Source organism: Notolabrus celidotus, chromosome 18 (genome assembly GCF_009762535.1).
Source record: "Notolabrus celidotus isolate fNotCel1 chromosome 18, fNotCel1.pri, whole genome shotgun sequence".
NCBI classification, from domain to species: Eukaryota; Metazoa; Chordata; class Actinopteri; order Labriformes; family Labridae; genus Notolabrus; species Notolabrus celidotus.
The window spans coordinates 24,297,123-24,319,488 of NC_048289.1; the positions used below are offsets into that span (position 1 = coordinate 24,297,123).

At 39.2% G+C, this 22,366-nt stretch overlaps 2 protein-coding genes across 12 annotated transcripts in view; one reads left to right on the top strand and one right to left on the bottom strand.

Moving 5' to 3' along the window:
• Positions 1–5,338: 5,338 nt before the first annotated feature.
• Positions 5,339–9,888, bottom strand: srsf2a (serine and arginine rich splicing factor 2a). 8 transcript variants are annotated; one of them, XR_004634665.1, is made up of 5 exons: positions 9,243–9,888; positions 7,327–7,669; positions 6,745–6,931; positions 6,301–6,390; positions 5,339–5,805 (listed from the first exon to the last, which is right to left on the bottom strand). XR_004634665.1 is itself a non-coding variant. In XM_034707307.1 (3 exons), the coding sequence occupies exons 1-2, from the start codon at positions 9,596–9,598 to the stop codon at positions 7,351–7,353; spliced, it is 675 nt and encodes a 224-aa protein (XP_034563198.1). In that variant the 5' UTR covers positions 9,599–9,879; the 3' UTR covers positions 5,339–6,390; positions 7,327–7,350. The 8 variants fall into 8 exon arrangements, 2 of the variants coding, with proteins under 2 accessions (XP_034563198.1, XP_034563199.1); XR_004634664.1 differs by having other exon boundaries at positions 6,652–6,931; XR_004634662.1 differs by having other exon boundaries at positions 5,339–6,390.
• An 830-nt stretch (positions 9,889–10,718) lies between these two features.
• The window catches only part of rnf157 (ring finger protein 157), a 34,250-nt gene continuing 22,602 nt past the window's right edge, over positions 10,719–22,366 (top strand). The window contains exons 1-3 of one of the 4 annotated variants that reach the window (XM_034707311.1): positions 10,719–11,503; positions 15,468–15,586; positions 21,687–21,775. In XM_034707311.1, coding sequence (XP_034563202.1) covers positions 11,416–11,503; positions 15,468–15,586; positions 21,687–21,775 — 296 coding nt within the window. In that variant the 5' untranslated portion in view covers positions 10,719–11,415. The remainder of the gene's footprint in view (positions 11,504–15,467; positions 15,587–21,686; positions 21,776–22,366) is intronic. The other 3 variants (XM_034707310.1, XM_034707313.1, XM_034707312.1) reach the window with 3 other exon arrangements.

Here is a 22,366-nt window from a genome sequence, read left to right on the forward strand (position 1 = left end):
TAATACTAACAGAAAAGTACTTCACACTCACAGTGTCCAGTTTTCTGCCTACTCGTTCTTATTGAGAAAAATAAACGTGTGTATTTGATCAGGTGTCAGCCTGGAACGCAACCGGGTCATAATCAGTGAAGCTGCAGAAAAGCCCAGAAGGCTCTGATGTTGCTGCTCTGCAAACATAGTGTACTAGCAATTCCCAACAGTCTGTTGTCTTTATATCCAAAGGTGGGGAAATGTCCTGTTTAAAGTTATCAACCTTCGTGTCCATGTCATTGTTGGCAGCAGTTGCATATTGATCCACACCTGGAGACCTGACGCACAGCTGCAGCCACCAGCTAAGCATCTCCGCTGTGCGCAACCAAGGGTGGAAGTGAAGCTTTCAGCAGAGCGTCTGCCCCCTGGTGGCTGGCTGCAGTATAGGTAAAAAAATCTGTCTCCCCCATTCTTTTGAATGTTGTTGCTCACATCCGTATGCTGTGGTGATATGTAGTTATTTTTTGACTGTTTTGTGTCCAAGGCCTCTTTTTCTGAAAAGTTTCTTTTTCGTTTTTTATTACAGTTTAAAAAACGGGGTTTTACTTCCGGGTTTGCTTTGATTCACAGCCGCCGTAGAGGGAAACTTCAAAGGGCACACAGCGTCTTGTGACGCTACGCTGTTGGGCGGAACTCGTTACAGTGGCTTCGCAGGCTCTGGCTGCACAATGGTTGTGCCCAGGAGCGGGATTTTTTGGCTTCAGAACTGTACAACGGGACAGGCGGAGCAACGCTGTCCATTTTTATTTACAGTCTATGTGTGCAACACCTTTAGTCAGCTGATTCACATCGAAACATGCTTTAAACCTAAAACACCTCCCTGATAGATGAGTGTAATATGAGACCACATGATGTTTGTTCCACGTGACGGAAAATTGAAAACAAAAATGTGTGTTTCGACCAAGCGGCAAACTCCGGTCTCAAACGATGAAGCCAATGCGGAAGTGCTATAAACTGCAATACATCGAGAATCCGCTTGAGGCTGGCTGCAGAAACACCGGAAACTACATAGATATGAATGAGAAAAAGACGATCTTTGCAGCATTAATAAACATGTTTACAGCCTGGTTCAAAAAACGGCTTGGCCCTATGAAGCTAATCTCTCTATCGGCACACACTGTACGGGGAGTGAATTTTTTTCTAACGTGACGGTTCAGAAGATATTAAGATTACGAGTTTTGCCCAAATAAGGACATGACTGACGTGACTCCCGGTCGGGAACACACAGCCATTGGCTAAGAGGCTCACACTACGTCACACTCTGCCTGGTTGAGTTCCGCATTACCAATATGGCTGCCGCCGTCGATTTGCTTCAAAACAGCTCTCAGGAACAGATGGGTGACTTCACGGATACTACGTCCATATTTTATACAGTCTATGGTTTCGACTAACTTCTTAACACGATTAATTGTGTACATCCCTACTTCTAAATCTAGTCAAATTTAAAAATGATGTGATTTATAATTACAAATACTTGAAATAATCGCAGTTTAGCTACATTCAAGCTCTAGTTAATTAAGGTGCACACACAAATGTATATATTTCCATTTGTACTGTATTGTAAGGAAAAATATAAAAAGAGGATAATTATGCCTTTTTCTCCCTACACAATGTGACCTCAAGAGAAGGGGGTGTGATTGTGTGTGGGGGTAGTAGGATAGTATTAAAAAAGGATTACCTTTTACCTTTTTTTTTTTTAATTAATAGCTTTCCCCCAAAACAGTTCTCACAGGGGAGTTAGCGCCGTTCAAATTCAAAGAGCCGGTTCAAAGAGCCGACTCGTTCTCGAGCAGCACATCACTGTGCCGGACCTTCTCAGGTGTTCTGCTGGCACGGCTCTCTGCAACGTGCTCGGCTCTCCACTTTCTAATCCCATCAACTGTCAGTGTCTCGCACACACAGGGAGATTGTAATGCTTTGTGACAGGACCCGTGTTCTGTTAATGCAGGCGGATGAATGTTGCCTTCAGGAAACACTTAGGTAGTCCTAACTCCAGAATTTGGTCGCATACTCTGAGCTTGAGTAAACCCATTTTTAACTTCAATTTGTAATTGTACAATTCTACCTCATTATGCTTCACATCTAGACTGTACGCATCAAAATATTACTTATAATGACCAAATATTAATCCACCAATGTGCTAATAAAGGCAAAGTGAAATTTAACTTCAAGAGGCAGAAACCTCATGCAGATCGAGAGTCATTGGTAGACTGCCATCTGTCGAGAGTGGCTGAGTACTTACATTTACTGCAATTTAATACAGGCACTCTTCTCACTGCACAGAAGTAAACACTGGACTAAACAGCATCTGTGGGACACCCTTAAGTTAATATCTAGCTTACACTTAATCATACCTTTTAGATGTTTCAGCTAAAAAACAAAATTTCATTCTGGGTCTAAATAGAACTAGATGTGGGATTTGTCAGCTAATTGTTCAAAGACAAGGAAATATAATTTTGCAGCTAAAATCCTGCACATGAACAAGCTTTAGAATGAATACAAATGGAAAAATGAAAAAAGTTAAATCTTATGTACAAAGTTGTGCCCCTTCCCCTAATGGAGATCATGTAACATTCAGTGACCTGTGTACCGCTTTATTGCATTGAACAAGACAAATCATCAAAAGGTAAGAATCTCAAAATGAAATCCTGCCCATAAAAATGTATCTGATGAAGCTGTTTTCTTGAAAGGTTTCCCCATGTATATCAATGTGATACTCAAAGGAGAATTTGTCTTCTAGATATCATAAGACATTACTAGCTTATGTAACACTAAGGGAAATTAACTGTGGCTCTAAAACCATGGGGCCCCAGATGTCCCAGGTACCACTAATACTAATACTAATACCATTGAAATTGGATTAATTACAAATTTAACCGTACCACATTCAAATCATAACATCATCATCATCACAACAACTCAGCATAAGGCACTGCTGTATTTTTAAGTATGCTTCTTGAAAACAACTAGCTTACATGATATATGAATCAAACAAAATCAGTTATTGGAATCATTTTTCAGATATTACAACACAAAGAAGTTAAAGTTTATCTGATGAATGTCTTCAAAATAAATTAAGACAGATTTACAAAAATGGGAATATATCAACATTTACCTAAATAAGAGATCTGATAACGAACTGAAGTCTGTATGTTTCAACTTTATTTGGAGGGTAAAAATATTTACAATCATGGCAATGTGGAAAAAAGTACATTACAACTTATTTGTTGTAATCTTTTTTCATTTCAGACTACTGTCAGGGAAATGGTTCTGTATCAGGGGTTCCCAAACTTTCAACCTGTGACCCCCAAAATGACCTGAGACTGGTGACCCCAACAAAGTTATCTGCCAATACAAAGACATTAAAATAATAATAATGTTTATTTATAGAGTACGAAGGCGTATTAGGGCCACTATGAAAGAAAAAAGAAAAAAGAAAAAAGTAAATTTTCGAGAAAAAACTCAAAATTTCTGAGATTATAAAGTCGTAGATTTTTGAGAAAATACTTAAAAATTTAGAGTTTTTAAAGATGTAAATCTGTGAGAAATCAAACTCAACCAGAATCATCACATTATTATAACTATCTTTTATTTTTGTCATTTTACGTGTTATTAAACTCGTAAATGTACGACTTGTCAAAATCAAAAAAATTGCGACTTTGTAATCTAGTGAATTTACGAGTTTATAAATTTGTATATTTGCAAGTTTGTAAAGTCGTAAATTTACTACTTTACAAACTTGAAAATTTTGAGTTTTCTTTCTTGAATATTATTATTATTTTTTAATTTCTTTAAGTGGCCGTAATACGCTGTCGTAATAGAGCACTTTTCGAAACCTATGTTACGAAGTGCTTTACAATGCCTCAAAGGACACGTGCAAAATAAAGAACATTTTAAAAGACCATACAATTAGTGCGAGTATCATAACTATTAAAAGAACATAAAATAAAATAAAGACAGGACCCTGTGATCAAATAAAATCAGGAAATGCTGTCTGATAAAAGTAAGTTTTGAGCAATGATTTAAAAGAGAGCACGGTAGGCAGTTCATTCCTCAGCTGTGGGGCCCGGACTGAAAACACCCTGTCCCTCCTTGTTTTCAGCCGAGCTTTTGGGACCGAAAGCAGCTCTTTGCCCGAGGAGCGTCGAGTGTTCACTGGAGTGTATGGTGTTAAAAGGTCAGATATAAAACTGGAGCAGAGACCGTTGAGTGTTTTAAAAGTAAGCTATATATTTTTAAAATAAATTCTTAAATTCTAAAATTGACACAAGAACAGCAAAATAATCTTAATTGGCTGGAAATGTATGTATTCTTTGTTTAGGCTGTCATATCAATAAGTTATACAATTAAATAATTATTGACTACTTTCGTGTATTTACCTTTTTTTTGTACAATGGATGCAATATGAAAAGCTTTTCCAAAAGGCTCCTTGACTCTTTCTGCTCAGGAGACTCAGGTCTTTTGGTGTGGAGGGGGCTCTTCTGAAGTCCTTCTTTGACTCTGTGGTGGCATCAGACATCTTCTTTGGAGTAGTCTGCTGGGGAAGAAGCATCTCTGCTGCTGACAGGAAGAAGCTGAACAGACTGATGGAGAAGGCCAGCTCTGTCCTGGGCTGCCCACTGGACCCTGTGGAGGTGGTGGCCGACAGGAGGATGATAGCAAAGCTATCTTCTCTGATGGACAACACGTCACACCCCCTCCAGGAGACCATAACAACACTAGGTAGCTCGTTCAGCGACAGACTTCTTCACCTGCAGTGTCTCACAGAGATATCGCAGATCTTTTCTTCCTGCAGTGGTCAGACTATATAACCAGTAACAATTACATCACCAAAACGGACTCAAGTGCAATATTTCCCCAATCCAGTTCATCCTTCTCTTCTTACATGTGCAATACGTCTTTCTACCCATCTTTCCAGTTCTGTTCTGTACATTGTTTTATACCTAGGCTACAAGTCTGTGCACATTTTCACCACATCACTGGTTTTGGAAATATTTGTAAATTTACTTATTTAGTTGTGTATATACGTTTTGTAAATATGTTGTAAGATATGCTTATTTTTACTTCTTTAATTTTAATTGCAAATAACTTTTTAATAATTTATGTTCTATAGGCTCTTGTCTACTTTGCTGCTGACACTTAAATTTCCCCGTTTCTGGGACGAATAAAAGACTACCTTGTCTTATCTTATCTATCGCTGCCGTGTGCCCCCCACTTTGGGAACCACTGATTCAAGATAACCAAGGCAAATTGTGCTGGACTCAAAAAAAAAAAGAGTAACTGAAATGACAAAGTTCACACCTACAAATGACTTAAGACAAAGATGTTTATTTGCATTCACCTGAAGCACTTACAAGACAGTTGAGAGGTTCACAGAGGAATGCAATACACAAATGATTTATCAGGCAGCCTGGACTGCTCTTTTAAACCGTCACCTGGAGCCACACTGGACCCATTAAAAAAAAGAAAAGAGCAAAACCAGTTATGAACAGTGGATTAACCACAACGGAAGGACAGAGGAGAGAAGGGAGCATAGAGAAAAAAGGAGAAGGAGAGAATCTGTACAGCACATAGAGGGAAGGAGAGGTCACAAGACAGGAGAGGATGGTTGATCTGTCACACCTTTGAGCTTACAAACCGGCAAACAGCAGCGGAGGGTCGAGCCCCGGTACAGCGCCGGGCACTCAGCACCGCAACACGCCACACCATGTCACCACCGCACTGCACCGCATCTTAACAGCTAACCAGCATTACTCAACTGCTACACAACTGCGCCTAGTGCACAAAAGATACACAAGAAAGAGGGTTAGAGTCATAGGAAAGCAACTTTAACCAGACAGAAAAAAAAAGTGATGTGACTAGAGAGAATGCTTTCCTGCTGGATTAGAAAGTCACAAATTGATTGGAGCTGAAATACTGTAATGTTTTTACTATACAGCAAGCCATTTCTTCAAATGTGAGTGGTTTAACATAGCACTAAAAGGCTGTAAACGTCCAAACATGACGACCCTTCCTGCACATAACTTTTCATCTCCATCTACAAAACATACTGAACAAAGGATCTGATGAAAGAAAAATCTATGTTCATCAAAAAAGGATTCATTAACATGTACAAATGTAATTTAGATGCAAAAAAAAAAAGAGAAAATGCCTTACATATCCCTTTCAATAAAATGAACTTTACAATGATCACAGCAAAACGTACAGAATTTGTTCAGAAAAATTATCAAATGAAACATTTAAAACATTTTTAGACCAAGCTTCAATAACCTTTCAGTCTGCATTCAGTCGAAACTGTAGAGTCCCCTCGCTCAGTGAGACTCTTCTCGATGTCCTCAGTGAGGCTCAATCATCCGAGATCTGGAAGGAAAGACAGAGCTGAATTAACAAGAGCTAAACAGAGAGCACCAAGTTATCCCTGTAGCTGACTTTCATATATGAAAAGCAGTATTTGATCTTTTTGTCCCCTGATTACATTTTCACATCCTGTCTTTCTTTGACAAACATCTTACACAGAACATTTCTATTTACAGTCACATTTGTTAAGAATGTTCTGGGCCCTTCACCGATAACAGTAGCCTTAATAAAACTTTGACACTCGGGCATATTTGAAAAACAAACCTCGGGGGTCCGTTCCCTTTGTGAGAGGCGGAGGGAAACCACAGGCGCGGGAACAGTGCTCAGCGCATCTGCCTGTGATTCCCGAGAACGTACCTCACCACACCACCTCAAACACCAACTGACAGCCCGAACCACCGCCATGACGACCTGCTCCTTAGCACACTGCCATCGCTCTCAGCAACAGGCAGGTCACATGGGCGGGTCACATACTAACTGCTCTCACACTGCCACACCCCCATCTCCTCCTCCTTCTCCTCTCTTTGCAAACAGGACTCAGCAGCTTGGAGGAAAGAATTCCACATTTAGGTGAACGTTTTGAGTAAGAGAGACCCACGTCACAACCACCCTCCCTCCCACATCTACAAATATGATCATTACCCTCATTCAAAAACAGCAAATCCAGTCATATCAACTCAAACATCCCCTCGTCTGTGTGTGCTTTAGATTGACTGGAAATATGAGCAATGTAGAGCACACACAGAACACGGACTGTGGGCTACATCAGTCCGAAGGTTTATGTTAATATCTACATTCAGGATTCTGCAGACTGTGATGTTTGTTAAAGATTGCACTGAAGCATCACGGCTGCAGAATGCTAACAAGAGTTGTGGCGTATGGCCGTATCAGACGAACCCTGTGAAGTAAATATCACGATCCCCTCTCTCCCTTAAATACCGTCATGTCGTGTCCAAGTTTAGGTTAGGGCTCTTCGCCGTTGCCCTCTGGAGACTTAGGCCTGCTCTTGGATTTGGACCTGGATCTGGACCTTGATTTGGACCCTCTGTTGGAAGGCGGGGTTCGACTCCTTGACTTGGACCTGGAGCGAGAGCGAGACCTGGAGGGAGACTTAGACTTGCTGCGCCTGGGGGTTCTGGACTTTGATTTGGACTTGGAGCGGGACCTGGAGTAGGAGCGGGATCTGGAGCGGCTGTAGTGGTGACGGCTCCTGGATCTGGAGCGGCTTCTACTTCTGGAGCGGCTGCGGCTTCGTCTCCTGCGGCGAGGGCTGCCTGACCGGCTGTGGATAGAGAAACAAAGTCTGATGATGGAACTGTTCACATTTTAAACATGAGTGTACCATGTTCATTAAAACCACTAAAACATAGAGTTATTGATAAGGGTAATTACTATGCTTGATCCCACTTGTGAAAATATATAATATACTTCAGTATTTATTTGCGCTTTTATGTTGATAGAATTGGTAGTTTTGCAACAAGTGGCACATTAATTGATGGGGAGATAAGATAGGTTTCGGAGCACTCAAAGAAACAAAGGTTCAATTATTTGAAACTTCTCCCTTTAACCCTCCTGTTATGTTGCGGGTCAAATTGACCCTTTGTAAAGTCTATTTTAGGCAATATCTGCCTTCCAAACCAGCTAAATGCAGCATAAAAATCTAGGCAGTATGTGACAGAAGAGGTGTCTCGTGTTAATTTATCAACATCACTTAATTAAAAAAAAAAAAATCAATGTCATGTAAAACTATTATATTTAGGGCTTTCCAATGTACATTAAAACAAGTTTTAACATTAATTTTAATGAAAAACGTGCAAGTTATCCTCTTTGAACCATGATCTGTGAGAATTAAAAAACACCAATGGACTAAATCTTGATTTCAATGGTTAGTAATGGAGTTAAAAATTAGATTTAAAAATGTGTATTGGGATTTTTTTGGGGTTCTGATACTTCTGGATAATTGAATATGCCCTGGGTCAAATTGACCCAGGAACTTTCAAAGTTGGAAACTTTCCATGGGAATAAACCAGGAATTTACAAGCACAGTTTAATATCTATGCTATTCCTCAATCATATGCACAGACGATTTCTAGAATCCTGCAGAGGCTTGAGAAGCTTGAGGGAAGATGCTTTTTTATTTGCATGTTTCATGGGACTTTTTTTGGAGGGAGAGCAGCTCTGTTCATTTAACATTTTGAATGGGACTTTGTTGGGATTGCATTTTTGTTGATTTTTGAATGGGTTGGGCTGGGGAGGGGTGAGTAATATTTAACTCAATATTCATGTTTTTGTTCTTCAATGAAATAATTGATTGTTCAATAAGATATTTAACACTTGATAAAGTTCTACTTACAAACAAATCTGTTTTAAATGTATTATTTTAGATGGATGTCTGCATATGCTTCCAATGCAATCCACTTTATTTATATAGCACATTTAAAAAAAACAATCAAGTTTAGCAAAGTGCTGCACAGTAAGATAAAATAAGTTAAAACACACAGAGAATAAAATAGAATAAAGTAAAAGAATCATGTTAAAACAAGTAAGACACTTAAAAAGAATAAAAACATTGTAAGAGCAAATAAAAATACTTGGATATGATACCTTTCCATTAAATTACCCCCAATTCCCATAATTCCCCATTAATTCCCATGGAAAGTTTCCAATTTGTAATACATCCAAAATCCCCCATCTTAACGTCCCATGTAAATTTACTGGAAACTTCCCATGGTAATGTTCCACCCCTTTGCAACCCTACATAACAGGAGGGTTAAGTCAAGTGTGCAGAAAGTCCTAAGTGCTCATACTCTATAACAAGTCTACCCTAGAGGACTTTCTAACCACACTAACATTACCTCCTACTTCTGCGCCCATACCCTCCATATCTGCGTGGCGGAGCCCCTCTCCGGCCGTACATCGAGTCCGGTGGTCTCCCGTACCGGGCCATCTGCACCCTCAGCTCCCGCCCGTCCAGCAGCGCGCCGTCCATCGCGTCCATGGCGTCCTCTGCGTCGCGCTTATCCAGGAACCGCACGAAGGCGAACCCGCGGCTCTCCTTCGTGTACCTGTCCCGAGGGATATAAACATCTCCCACGCGGCCGTACTTCTCGAACACTCGTCGCAGAGTCTCCGGTGAAGTCCGGTACGTCAGGTTGTCCACTTTCAGGGAGGTCATCCCCTCAACGTCCGGCGGCGGCCTTCCGTAGCTCATGTTCTGCGTCTACAAGCAACAAAGCCAGAAGACTGGAGACTGTCGAGCCCCAGTGTTAGCTCACGCGGTAACCGTTAAAGTTAAAATGTGTTGTTTCACATGAAATTCTAATTCTTTTTAAATACTTGTCTGTCTACGTTAGTCGGTCTAACGGTGCTGCTTTCACGTGAAATGGCGGCAGTAAAGCTTCCCTTTCCCTCGAGCAGAGCGCCCCGTGTTGGCCTCCTGTGATTGGCAGCTTGTCTGCTCCTTCCTGTCAGATGACCGGTATACTGCCCCCTGTCGGCAGGGAGGCGCTACACACCATAATGTGTGACCACTATGTTCCTTTGTCCTATTCATAGACTGTATGAATACTGTATGTCCTGTTTGGTTATTTAGGGAATATTTCACTGGTTATTTTTCGTGAGTGAAAGGTATTTTGTGTAGTTTTAAAGTGCTGTATTAATTTTGAGTAATATTCAAATTCTCTACTTTTAATTTGATCAACACGGAAGAGGATTAGGGCCACTGGAAAAATAAATAAAATAGGTCATTTTTTAAAAAATTATTATTATGAGAAAAAATTCAGAATTCTGGGATTGAAGTCAGAATTCTGAGATTTTTTCTCAGAAAAAAAATGAAGGCCAAACATATTTTTCTACTAATATTATTCTAAGAAAAAAAGGTCCGAATTCTGAATATAATCTTCTGACTTTAATCACAGAATTCTGACTTTTTTCACATAATTCTGAGAGAAAAAAAATTAAGGTTAAACATTATATTATTATTATTATTATTATTATTATTATTATTATTATGAGAAAAAAGTCAGAATTCTGACTTTAATCTTCTGATTTTAATCTCAGAATTCTGACTTTTTTCACTGAATTCTGACTTTTTCTCAGAAAAAAAAATAAGATTAAACATTGTATTATTATTATTATTATCAGAAAAAAGTCAGAATTCTGTATTTAATTTTAGGAATCTGACTTTTTCACAGAATTCCGACTTTTTTCACAGAATTCTGACTTTTTTCACAGAATTCTGACTTTAATCTCATAATAATAATAATACAATACTTAATTTTTTTTCTCTAGTGGCCCTAATCCTCTTCCGTAGATCAATTTGACCCTACTTGTTGCGAGAAATAGGTCCAGTAAAACCACCACAAGGGTCTTTCCTGTCCTAATTCTTCCATGGTGGAGCGTGTGCTTGCATGTTCAGGGGGGTAAACTCAGTTCTCCTCCACAGATCCGTCCTCTGCACTGCAGTCAGCGCCACTTACACATTTGGCGTAGGAAGGTCACGTTACGAAGCGGGTCGGCTCTAGCTTCTGCTGGAAAGAGGAGGACTGCGCAAAAACCACGGCCCGGATTTGAGCCTGCCTGACGTCATGTGGAGCCACAGACCTCTCCTGACAGGAACCAGCAGCGAAAAGCACCGGCGGTTTATGAGCCACATCTAAAGGGGGGGCCGAGAGATGTCGACGAGCAGGTCTCTGTTTTGTGTCCGAGTGCAGTGAGGGAAACGAGGGACGGTGCGGATCCCAGCTTTGCGCATCATATGAGCGCGCTCAGCCGATATTAAAGGGACTACAGCGGCTGCTTTCTGCCTCAGAACGAGCTGCAACGTTCACCCGGGACTCGCAGGGATAAGCAGCCAGAGAACAACCACTAATCCCCGGGACGACGGGCACACTCACGGCTGGGGTTCGGACCCGACAGAACATGGTCTGGGCAGCACGAACTGGATTAAATGACCGTGCGTAAAGCGAACAAAGCGATCCCTTCTCACTGTTATGCCAGTCAACCCGTGTAGTCTCTATTTGACTGGAAATGGGAGCTTTAACGAGCAGACAAAACATAGGCGTGGAAGAAGTGGACATTCCGTCCAATTCGGTGTACCGCTATCCACCGAAATCCGGTAAGTCACCGAACAACAGGTCAGACCGGGTAGAGGTATCAGATCCACGGAGTAAATCCCCCCTGCAGATGATTTGTTTCTGTGATTTAGCAGAGCAGCCATGACATCACCATCATAAACATCACCATGTACCTTGTTGTAGCTGACAGGCCTGCAGGGCATCAGAGCCTCCAACCTGGAGCAGCTACCTGTGGAGAGGGGCCTGATGCTTCACCTCCTTCTGCTCACTTTAACCACAGCTTCCTGTTGTTTGTCACATTTAACATGCAGTCTTATTTATTCCTGGCACCAAATCAATCTGTTGTCCTTGAAGCCAGACTGGCACCAGCACAGGGATATACTCATCCTTCAACCTAATTTATACACATATAGAATAGAATAGAATAGAATAGAATGAAATTAGAAGCGCTGCTCCTGAAGGTGTATGACATAAATACAAATACAATAAAAAAAGGTAGAAACTATATATAAAAGACAATATAAATACAGTAATAATATAAAACAAATTTCAAATATATACAGTCAGGTGGGGAGAAGAGGTATTTGGGTTTAGGATATTGCACTTTATATGAACAGTTTTCACAGTTCCCGGTATTGCACTTGACATGAATATATGGATCCAAGGAGAACAAAACAAAAACATCACAATAAGCAGTAGATGATAATATTTATATGATGTTTCTTACCTGTTAGAGCTTTAATACAAGACTGCAACAGGAGGGAATTACTTTATGCTTAAATTTAACTTTGTATTTAGGAATAAGGAATAAGGCTAGTCAAAGATATTTTTTTTAAGTGCTTTTTGATTGGTCAACAGTTTAGAAGTCATCGATATTTATTTGATATTAAAAGAAAACAAAAAAGCAACATCTCGTCTGGGAAGAAGAAAGAAAAAGGAAAGAGAAAAGACTTAATTTGCTATTCAGATTAGACACATTTGATAAAAGATACATTTTTGTCACACATTTGAACATGCAGTCTTATTTATTTCTGGCACCAAATCAATCTGTTGTCCTTGAAGCGAGACTCACACCAGCACAAGGATATATTCATCTTTCAACCTACTTTATATACATATATTTACTTTATATTTTCAACCACACATTGAGGAGTATGAGATTGTCTTCTCTTAATGCATTCAAGAGCATCTATATCAGGGTGTTAGACTTGCATGAGTCTGTAAAATAAATAAGTCATGATGGATCCCAGGAGGACAAAACAAAAACATCACTATAAGCAGTAGGTGATAATATTTATATGATGTTCCTTGCCTGGTAGAGCTTTAAAACAAGACTGCATCAGGAGGGAATTACATTGTGCTTTAAATTTAACATTTTATTTCTGATATAAATTGTCAAAATGAGAAATAATGACATTCACACTTTCCCAAGGCTAGTGTTAACCTTTTCAACAATTCAGAAGTCAAAGATATTTATTTGATATTAAAAGAAAACAGAAAAGAAACATCTCGTCTAGAAGAAAGAAAAAGAAGAGAAAAATGACTGTATTTGTCATCAGAATGAACATGACTCTTTATCAATGCATCCATTTTTTTCCAACATCAGTGCTGAGTGTGCAGCTAAGAGTCTTCACATCATCATTTAATAATAATAATAACTTTATTTTTATAGCACCTTTTAAAAACAAAGGTTTACAAAGTGCTTTGAGAAGCTGAGCATGATTCAAATAATAAAAGTAAACATTTTGACAGACAGAGAGGATAGTAGGAATTCTAACAATGCAAAACAAAATACAATGCAAAAGATTAAAAAGTATAAAAGTAGATTAAACAGAATAAAGTGGTGTGCCAATATATAATTCTTAAAGAGGTTTTTCAAAAATAAGTAAGTAAAATGGATAAGTAAATAAAAGCATTAAAAGGACAATAAAGAGGTTTTCAGAAGAAGACGACATCACATCAGAGAAAATGGAAAAAGGATAAATTAGGAAAATTAAAATAATAAATGAAGAATAAATAATAAAACAATAAATAATCAAATTTTAATTAATCTTTAATATTTGAGTTATATTCTACATTAAAATATTCTGTCATTAGTAAAACTTAGTGGTATGCCACATGGTGAAATATATCCAGCACAGTGTGACAGAACTCAGTGGTACATGTCCTAGTAGTGTTATGTCTGATCAACTGTACCCCAATATGACATATTGATCAAATTCAAATAGAAAATTGTGAAAAACAGAAAATAAATCACACACAGGACTACAACAAAACCTAGAAACTGTGTTTTTTTTTTTGCCTGAACATTAACACATTTTTTGTCTATTTAATTATTTTCTAAAAGGTCTGGATCTCACTCTTGTAAATTCTTTATAAACCCATTTAGTGCAATTTATGTCAGAATTCTTCCACCACTCTCTGCAAGGCAACAACACAAATACTATTTAATTTCCACCAAATCTCCAGTGCTGCTTTTACATCTGTAAAAAATCATCAAAACTCCTTTGCCAAGTTTACCCGACCGACTTTCATTAGTCCTCAAACTGACCCGTGTGAGGTCGGTCTGTCTCTGCTGTTTTGTGTTGTTTTTGATTGCTGCCTTGAGTTCAGTTCCCATCCAGTGCTTAGCTTTAATCCAATTGTACCCTTAGAAAAAAAAACGACATTGTGAAGAAATACTGGTATTGCTTTTCAGTTCTATCATAGAAGCCAATTTAAATCCATCACAAAATATGACCCGACGATAAAGGGTTGAATAAAAACAGAGTTATACCATACCCAGATGTAATGTGTGGCTTTATTCTGATACCATAAGAATGTCTCATATTTATAGTGACATTTGAACTAAAAGAAGGATGACGAGGAAGGAAAACGTTTGACTTGTGGCTGCCATTAGTGCCGTTCTCACGCCAGTGTAGCCGAATTAGTAACAAGCAATATGAGTCTGTGTCCTGTTCTCCGCCTGAAGGAGAAGTGGTGTTGGTGGGAGAAGAGGAAGGTGGTGGCGTTGGCTGCTGTTGAAACCAATCCGCCAGCCCTAGTTCCTGTTTGTGCGATCTGGTGACAGAGCTTTGGCCCAGTTCCTCTTTCCTACCTGCTGTAAATAACAATAAGGTGATAAGGAGAAGAGAGCAAGTCTTCTTTATTTACCTTAAACTGTAAAAGGTTTAAGGTGAGCCAGCCTCTTCCTCCTCTCCAGCACTTTACGAAGACGCCTTATTCAGATCCATGATGCCAGACTGTTTGTCCCCTCAGCTTATATTTAAAAACTCCACACCACCATTACCGTCTTAAGACATCACCTCACCCTGTGATTAAAAGGCGGAATGTCTATTTCGTGTTGTTGTACTCAACGTGAGCTCCCGGTAAACAGGTGGACCGGCTGCAGCCTGATAAAAAAACAAAAACGAGCATCCTGAGGATGAAATCAGTCCTTTTCAAGTCTGCGAATGTTGTCTTAAAATATGAAGAGGAAAACAACTTCACCTTTTTTTACCCTGTCATTTCTAATCCCTCCAGTCCTTCCTGTGTTTGATGTTAAAAATCAAGCAGTGTGAGGCAGTGACTGGAGGTATCTGGGGACAAGGCTTCGTGGTTCAAATATTTAACAAAGCTGTTAATGTTTTATGCCAGTGAGGTGGCAGATTGGTGGAAACACCAGCAAAAATCTGAACATGTTCCCTGTGTGAGGCTGCATAATCTTATTTATGTATTTAATCATAAGAACAATAAGAATAAGAGTGCACTATTTAAGATTTATTCAATGCTTACACACTATTTTATATATCTTTTTTTAAATCCAATTAAAATCAGTCCAGAACTTCAAACTGTCTTTAATTTTGCTTCACAGTTTTAAGAGCTTAAGAACGACATTTTTAGAATGTTTAAATCAGAGGGCAATGTTTGTTGCAATGCATAAAACAGCATAATATTAACTCTTTTTACTCTGGTGTGATGCATTTTTAATTCTTTCAGTTAAAAGTGAGTCTCTCTTGTGTGCAGGGAGTTACTTCGCCAGCCATTTCATCATGGGGGGAGAGAAGTTTGACTCCACTCATCCCGAGGGTTACCTGTTTGGGGAAAACACAGACCTTAACTTCCTGGGGACCAGACCTGTGGCGGTGGGTATCCTCTCACACACTTGCATTGATACTGTATGCTAGCATGTTTTATGTGGATACCTGATCAGTGTTGGTGGTTAATGTCATGGACTGAGGTGATCAGCTCCTCAGTCAGAGCTATTTTTGCTCTTAAAATGTGAGTTCTTGCACAGTCAGAACCTACATGCCTTCATTTACCTTGATGCATTACAGAGAACAGACTGCTGGTTGTTGTTTTTTTGGCTGTATGCTCTGACTTAGAAAAATACAGCTACATATCAGAGCCTGGCAAAACACAGTAAAATATGACCTTGGCAGTAACATCTGTAGCACTCAAATATTATGACCCCATATGATTCTGTTTGTGGCTGAAAGGATTAATGAGCTGCACAAAGTTGTGGCCCAGAGACTCTAAGGAATAACTGCTAGCATTATCCCCCGTATACTGCACTTAAGCTCTTTTCATATGTGCCCTCCTTGAGATTTCTAAAAAGTTTCATCTTGCCCCTGAGAGAGTCTCAGAAGGCAGAACATGACGTAAAAGGACACTGTGGTACTAACTGTGTAATGTTAATTATAGATCCAAGAGGGTGGAGTCTGACTCTACGATGAGTTTATGCCTGTTTGTCGTTGCTACATGTGATTGGGTGGATTCACATGGAGAAGAACCATAGACTGTATAATAAATGGATGTAGTATCTGTGACGTCACTCATCTGTTCTTGAGCGCTGCTTTGAAGCGAATCGTCAGCGGGTGCCATATTGGAAATGCTGGACACAACCTAACTTTGTCCGAACTAGTGTGAGGTAAATAGGTGGGCCTTTGCAGCAAATATCGTCTTATTTGAATGTGTGTGTGTGTGGTTTCCTGTGTTTCTGCAGCCAGCTTCAAGCTGACGCTCGATGAACTGCAGTTTTTAGCACCTCTGCATGGGCTTCATATTTTAAGACCGGAGGCTGCTGCTTGAGAAAAACATGCTGGAAAGCAGAAAGAGTATGAAGCAGCTCCATTACATGCACAGATTTGCAGATTTTCCTGACTATTGCAGCGTTCGCACATCAGCTTGACCTGGCTTCTTGAGAAAATTTCACTTGGAGGCTGGCAAGAAAAAAGGGTGAAGGTTGTTTTCACACATGCATCTCAGTCTGATAATTCAAGCAGTGCAGTACATGTGTGAAAACATCAAATTAGATGGAGATTAGGTTGAACATTTGGAAACTATCTCCTTGTGGTGCTAGAGATTTTAATCCCGGTACATTATATTATTCAGCCAGTTGATTCAGTCCAGTAGTTAAACTTAGAGTTTGAATATAAATTTTTTCCTGAGCTTTTTAAGGGAAACGTTGGCCTGACAGGGGGTGCCATTGGCCTAGCGGTTTAAGAGCTTACTCCATGTACAGAAGCTACAGTCCTCATCGCAGAGGTCGCACATCTGTTTCTGAGCGCTGTTTTGAAGCCAATCATTGGCGGGGGCCATATTGGATATGCTGAACTCAACCCAACTTCTGTCAAGCTACTGTGAGGTAAAGAGGCGGGCTTTGAGCCTCCTTGCCAACAGCTACAGTGTTCCTGTCTGTCAATCAAGTCGGCTGTGCCTCTCATAATGGAAGACTCGTAATCTTAATATCTTTGGAATTGCCGCGTTATGAAAAAAATTCACCCCCCGTACAGTGTGTGCCGATCAAGAAATGAGCTATCCAGACTACACTTGTCTTTTGAACCAGACTGTAAACATGTTTATTTCTGCTGTAAAGATCAGGTTTTTTGAATTGGTATGTATGTGGTTTCCGGTACTTCTGGAGCCAGCCTTAAGCAGATCCTCAATGAACTGCAGTTTTTAACACTTCTGCATTGGCTTCAATTCTTGCTTCATGACAACAGGGAGAAACTAAAGGGGGCTTTCAGCAAGGCTCCATAGCATTCTCAGACTCAACCAAGGCCACAATGGTTGACAAGCCTTTCTCAAAATAGCGTTTTTTCTTTCTCTATAACACATTTTCAACCTGCAACTTATCGCCACAACGTGTAAGTTATGTTGGAGCTAACAGTCAAGAAAAAGAGAGATAAATGTCCTTATCAGAGCCCAAAGTGACTCTTCAAATAACTCCTTTTTCACACAAATCAAAATTCAAGTTCTTCAATTTGTCATGTCACAACACGGAGAACAGCAGCACATCTTCACAGTTGAAAGACACATTTTTTAATGTCTTTTCTTGATAGATTGTCAAAACAATTTGTCTCCAGTGACTAATAATTCATCAGTCACCCTCTAGTTCCGGCATCAAAAGGTGTTACTGTCTCTCCTCCATTTAACAGAAGCTGATCCATTTTAGCAGCCGTCGACTTCAGCTGCAGCAATTAACTGACTCTGAGGCTGTGACCACTTCAAATGTATTTCAGTGTCAGACTGATTCAAAGTGAAATGACAGTCTGCTGGCTCTCAGCACAGAGCAGCTGGTAACTGACGTTCCTCCTGAGGGTTCATTCATTCTCTTAATGAACCTGAAGGTCAAACTATTGAGAGCTGCAGATAAAAACGAGCTCGAGTGTGGAGAGAAAAGAGGAAATGTGGAAAAGACTGAAAGAATTTGAGTTAGAGTTTCTGACTTTGCGAATCTGATACGGAGAGTACGAATGCTGTTTCTGTCTAGACTGGGGCTAAAATTAGGAGTGCAGTTTTTTCTCCTGATTATGTGGGTGATTATAATCCTCATGTGGGCAGAGACTTCAGCTGGTGATGGCATGTTTTTTTTTTGTTCTTGTATGTGTGACTGAAGCTTTACCAGCATTATATAATGTTTGTGGTTTCTGAGCAGATGGTGCCGTGGAATCATAAAACCAGCCACAGTTGTTGTGTTCTCGGTCTCCTACCATCGCTCTACAAATATGATAATGGACGATGCTATATTTAGAGCTGCTCTGAAACTCCAACATGAACATAAAAAAATGGATTTTCAGCCATGCCAGCTTGTGGCTTTATGCATGGCAGTATCTCAAATATAGCCAGGTGGATGGAAATGAAGTTTTTTACACATTTGTGGTCCCAAAATATTGAATTCTGCTTAACTTAACATAAAGCATCAAGATCAATTTGACATTTTCTAGTTAATGTGAAATGTCTTAACGGATATTGGATGGATTATCATGGATTAAAAAAATGAATCAGCTAAGCTGTACAATGTTCACAGTGCAAATCAGAGAGGGGTCTACTATCAGGGGATCCAGATGGGCAGATCAGTATATCAGTAAAGCCCTCAAACATTAGGTACCTACCTTTTTTCTGCTACTAATGTAATCAAGCAAAGAAAGCCAGAAAATAGAACTACTATTTTTTGTTGCTCAGTAAGAAATGATAAAATCAGTCAAAATTCTGTATTGAATTTTGTGATGAAGAAACATCACATTACATTTTAGTCAAGCGGCAACCTACGGTCTATAAATATGAGTCCAATGCGGAAGTGCTAAAAACTGCAGTTCATTGAGGATCCACTTGAGGCTGGCTCCGGAAGTACCGGAAACCACAAACACACCAATTCAAAAAAGCCGATCTTTACAGCAGAAATAAACATGTTTACAGTCTGGTTCAAAAGAAAAGTGTAGTCTGGATAGCTCATTTCTTGATCGGCACACACTGTACGGGGGGTGAATTTTTTTCTAACGCGGCAATTTTGAAGATATTGAGATTACGAGTCTTCCAATGAGAGGCACAGCCGACTTGATTGGCAGGAGGGAACACTGCAGCTGTTGACTAGGAGGCTCAAAGCCCGCCCACTTATGTCACAATCGCTCGACAGAAGCAAAATTGCTGCCGCCGCCGATTGGCCTCAAAACAGCGCTTCAAAAACAGATGGGTGACGTCACGGATACTACGTCCATATTTTATACAGTCTATGATTTTATTCTTTCACAAGAATGTCAAAACGTTACTTTCAAATTCTAAAAAAGCAGTGTGTGAAAAAAAAAACCCTGCTAAATATCAAAGCTGTTACTAAAATTAAAGAGTGGTTAGCCAACATGCTGTTAGAATAAAATTTGTTGAATTTGCTGATTTTATTTGTATAAGATAAGTAACTGCACCCATTAGAAGAGGAATTAAAAAAGTTTAAATTCTTATTTTTCATGTATTCATATATTTGAATGCTTTATGGTCAAACTGATATAGTAGTAAACTTTTTTTCAGTTTAGTTCTGGAGTAATAATTATATTGAAAACAGTTAAATGTGATTTTGTGGGTGTAACATAGTGTGAGCTAGCATTTCCAATATTTGCTAAATGTAAAATCAACTATTATGAAATTGTAGTCTTTATGAAGTTTGATTTTTTTTAATTTCAAACAAAAATGGTTGGTAATGCTCGCCAAATTTAAGTCTCACATATGTGGCCATATTTCGAGAGATAGCTTATTTGGTTCTGTTGGCTAAGTCACAAAAGCTAAATCCAATGGTCCCAATTCTTAGCTAAAAAAACAACAACATTACAAACAAACTTAAGAGAGGCGTTCATTTTCAGCTGTTAGCTCACTACATTAGTTAAATGTACCACTTTTGCTAATGTTAGTAAAGTCACAAAAGCTTATGTCAGTGCTCAACAACTTCTTAGCCAACATCATTTTTGACATTGTAACATTATCAAAAAAGAAGAGGTAATTCTCAGCTAATGATATTATAAACTAGCTTACATAAGTTAGATTTAACGCTGCAGGACTGAGAGATACAGAAAATCATTCATCCCTGCAGCCATTGGGCTTCATAACTCTCTAGCCAATGGGAGATGAGCTGACAGACACCTGAATTACTTGTTTTTATGTGATTTTTATAGTTTTATCAGCCAAACAACTGAATTTCCCTTAGGGATAAATAAAGTCCATTCTATTCTATTCTATTCTTTTCTATTCTATGATATCCTAGCGAAGCCGGAAGAGCTAATGTTAGTAAAACAATAACTAGTAAGCTTGAGTATGTTAGCTTAGGATTAACATCTCTTTTACAGTATTTTTTCACTTTAAAACAATGTTGGTTTGAAAGTGGTTTAATGCTAACAGTCTCACAGTAGCTAATGGGATACTGAATGTGTTTTTATTTATGTTAAATGTTTTCCAGTCTTGCTCAAGATTTCTTCACGAGTCATAGTCCATTGAGTTGCTGATGATCAGGGCAGCTGTGTAATGATGAGAATTACATTCATATGATTTGAAACCCTCAAACACTGCAGTGCAGCTGTATGTTTCTAACCATGATCATGATGTCAGAGGAAAATGGCCACTGTGTGACTATGATGAATGAGACCTTCAGTGTTGCTCGTACGTTTTCCAATGAATGGGTTCTTTCTGGTGCGTGTTTGTTTGTGTAGTTTGGAGGCGTGACTCCTGCTGAGCCCAGATGTGTAATAGCACTGGATATGGAGCCATTTACAGCCACTCAAACATCCTAATGCACATAGATACACACAGTCGAACAGATGAGGGGTTGTAGTTTGGAGGTATCTGACCACATCCTGCGTGTTTCTCCTCCAGTGATCCTCAAACCACCTCCACTCTCCCTTTACACTCGGTCAGCAGCTTCTGGCCTCAAACACACAACGAAAGAGTGCTGAGAAAGGGACCACGGACCGGGTCAAGCTAAAGGTTATGTGTTTATTTGTAGGAGCTTTTAATGATTTAATGCTACAGATTATAGAGAAAAAAAGGCAATCAACAAAGGTGTGAACATCCTTATCTGTTACCTGTCTTTATGTGGGAAACTCACACTGTGTGTGGAAATCAAACACACTCTTTGACCCTGGATTTTTTTACACTCCTGTGGTTCCTGTGTGCAGAAAAGTGCCAAACACTGTCTGAAATGTCAGCCTCGTCCCTGGAAAGACTAAGTCTGAGCAGTTTTTTTGCTCTGGCTCAGCACTTGTCAGCACGCATCTTGTGGTGCTGACCAATTGAAACGCTTGTGTGTAAAGGTTAAACCGGGAGCAGCGGTGGCCACTGTATAACCCTGAATTCTCTGTGGTGAAGACAGGAATGCTAGGCGGTTTAGCAAATTTGAATGGTACTATTCTTTGGGCCTACAACATGTATTTTATTTTCATGTATATATAATTTGATTTGTTTTGTGTGTGTGTGTGTTTTCAGTTCCCGTACGCAGCCCCTCCACCTCAGGAACCAGTAAAGACGTTACGAAGCCTTATAAACATCCGCAAGGACACACTGCGGCTTGTACGGTATGGTCATTCACCCAAACACACATTTAACCTTTTATTACACACTGTTTTCGGATTTTATGTCCACTGAGCTTATTTTAGAAAACAAGTCATAACAGCTAATTTAAGGGGAAGTGCCAACTCAGGTTTCTTTTTCATATCAACTTTTAATTTGCGTCAAACATACTGGGACAAAAAAAAAAGGAATACAAAATAATACATCAGGGAATATTGAAGTAAAAACCAAGACATTTTTCCCTTTTCTGCAGAAAACAACTTTTACAGAAATATCACGCTATTTGAAAATTACAATACATGAAATCTAAATGTTCATTTTGTCTGTGGGTAAAGCCAACAAGCTTAAAAAACATCACATTTTACACAGAGACAAAATGAAAAGTAATTTATAGAGACAGGAAAATGACAAAGAATCATTTCACACATTCAAAAACATGAGGAATCAAACCACAATAAAATACTCAGAGTCTCAAAGAACCACTATAGAATGATTAAAATTAAATAAAACATGAAATACTTTGTATTTTTCATCACGTGAGTTCTAATAATAGATGACAATGAAAAACAATTCTTTATAATTATAGACTTGGAAGG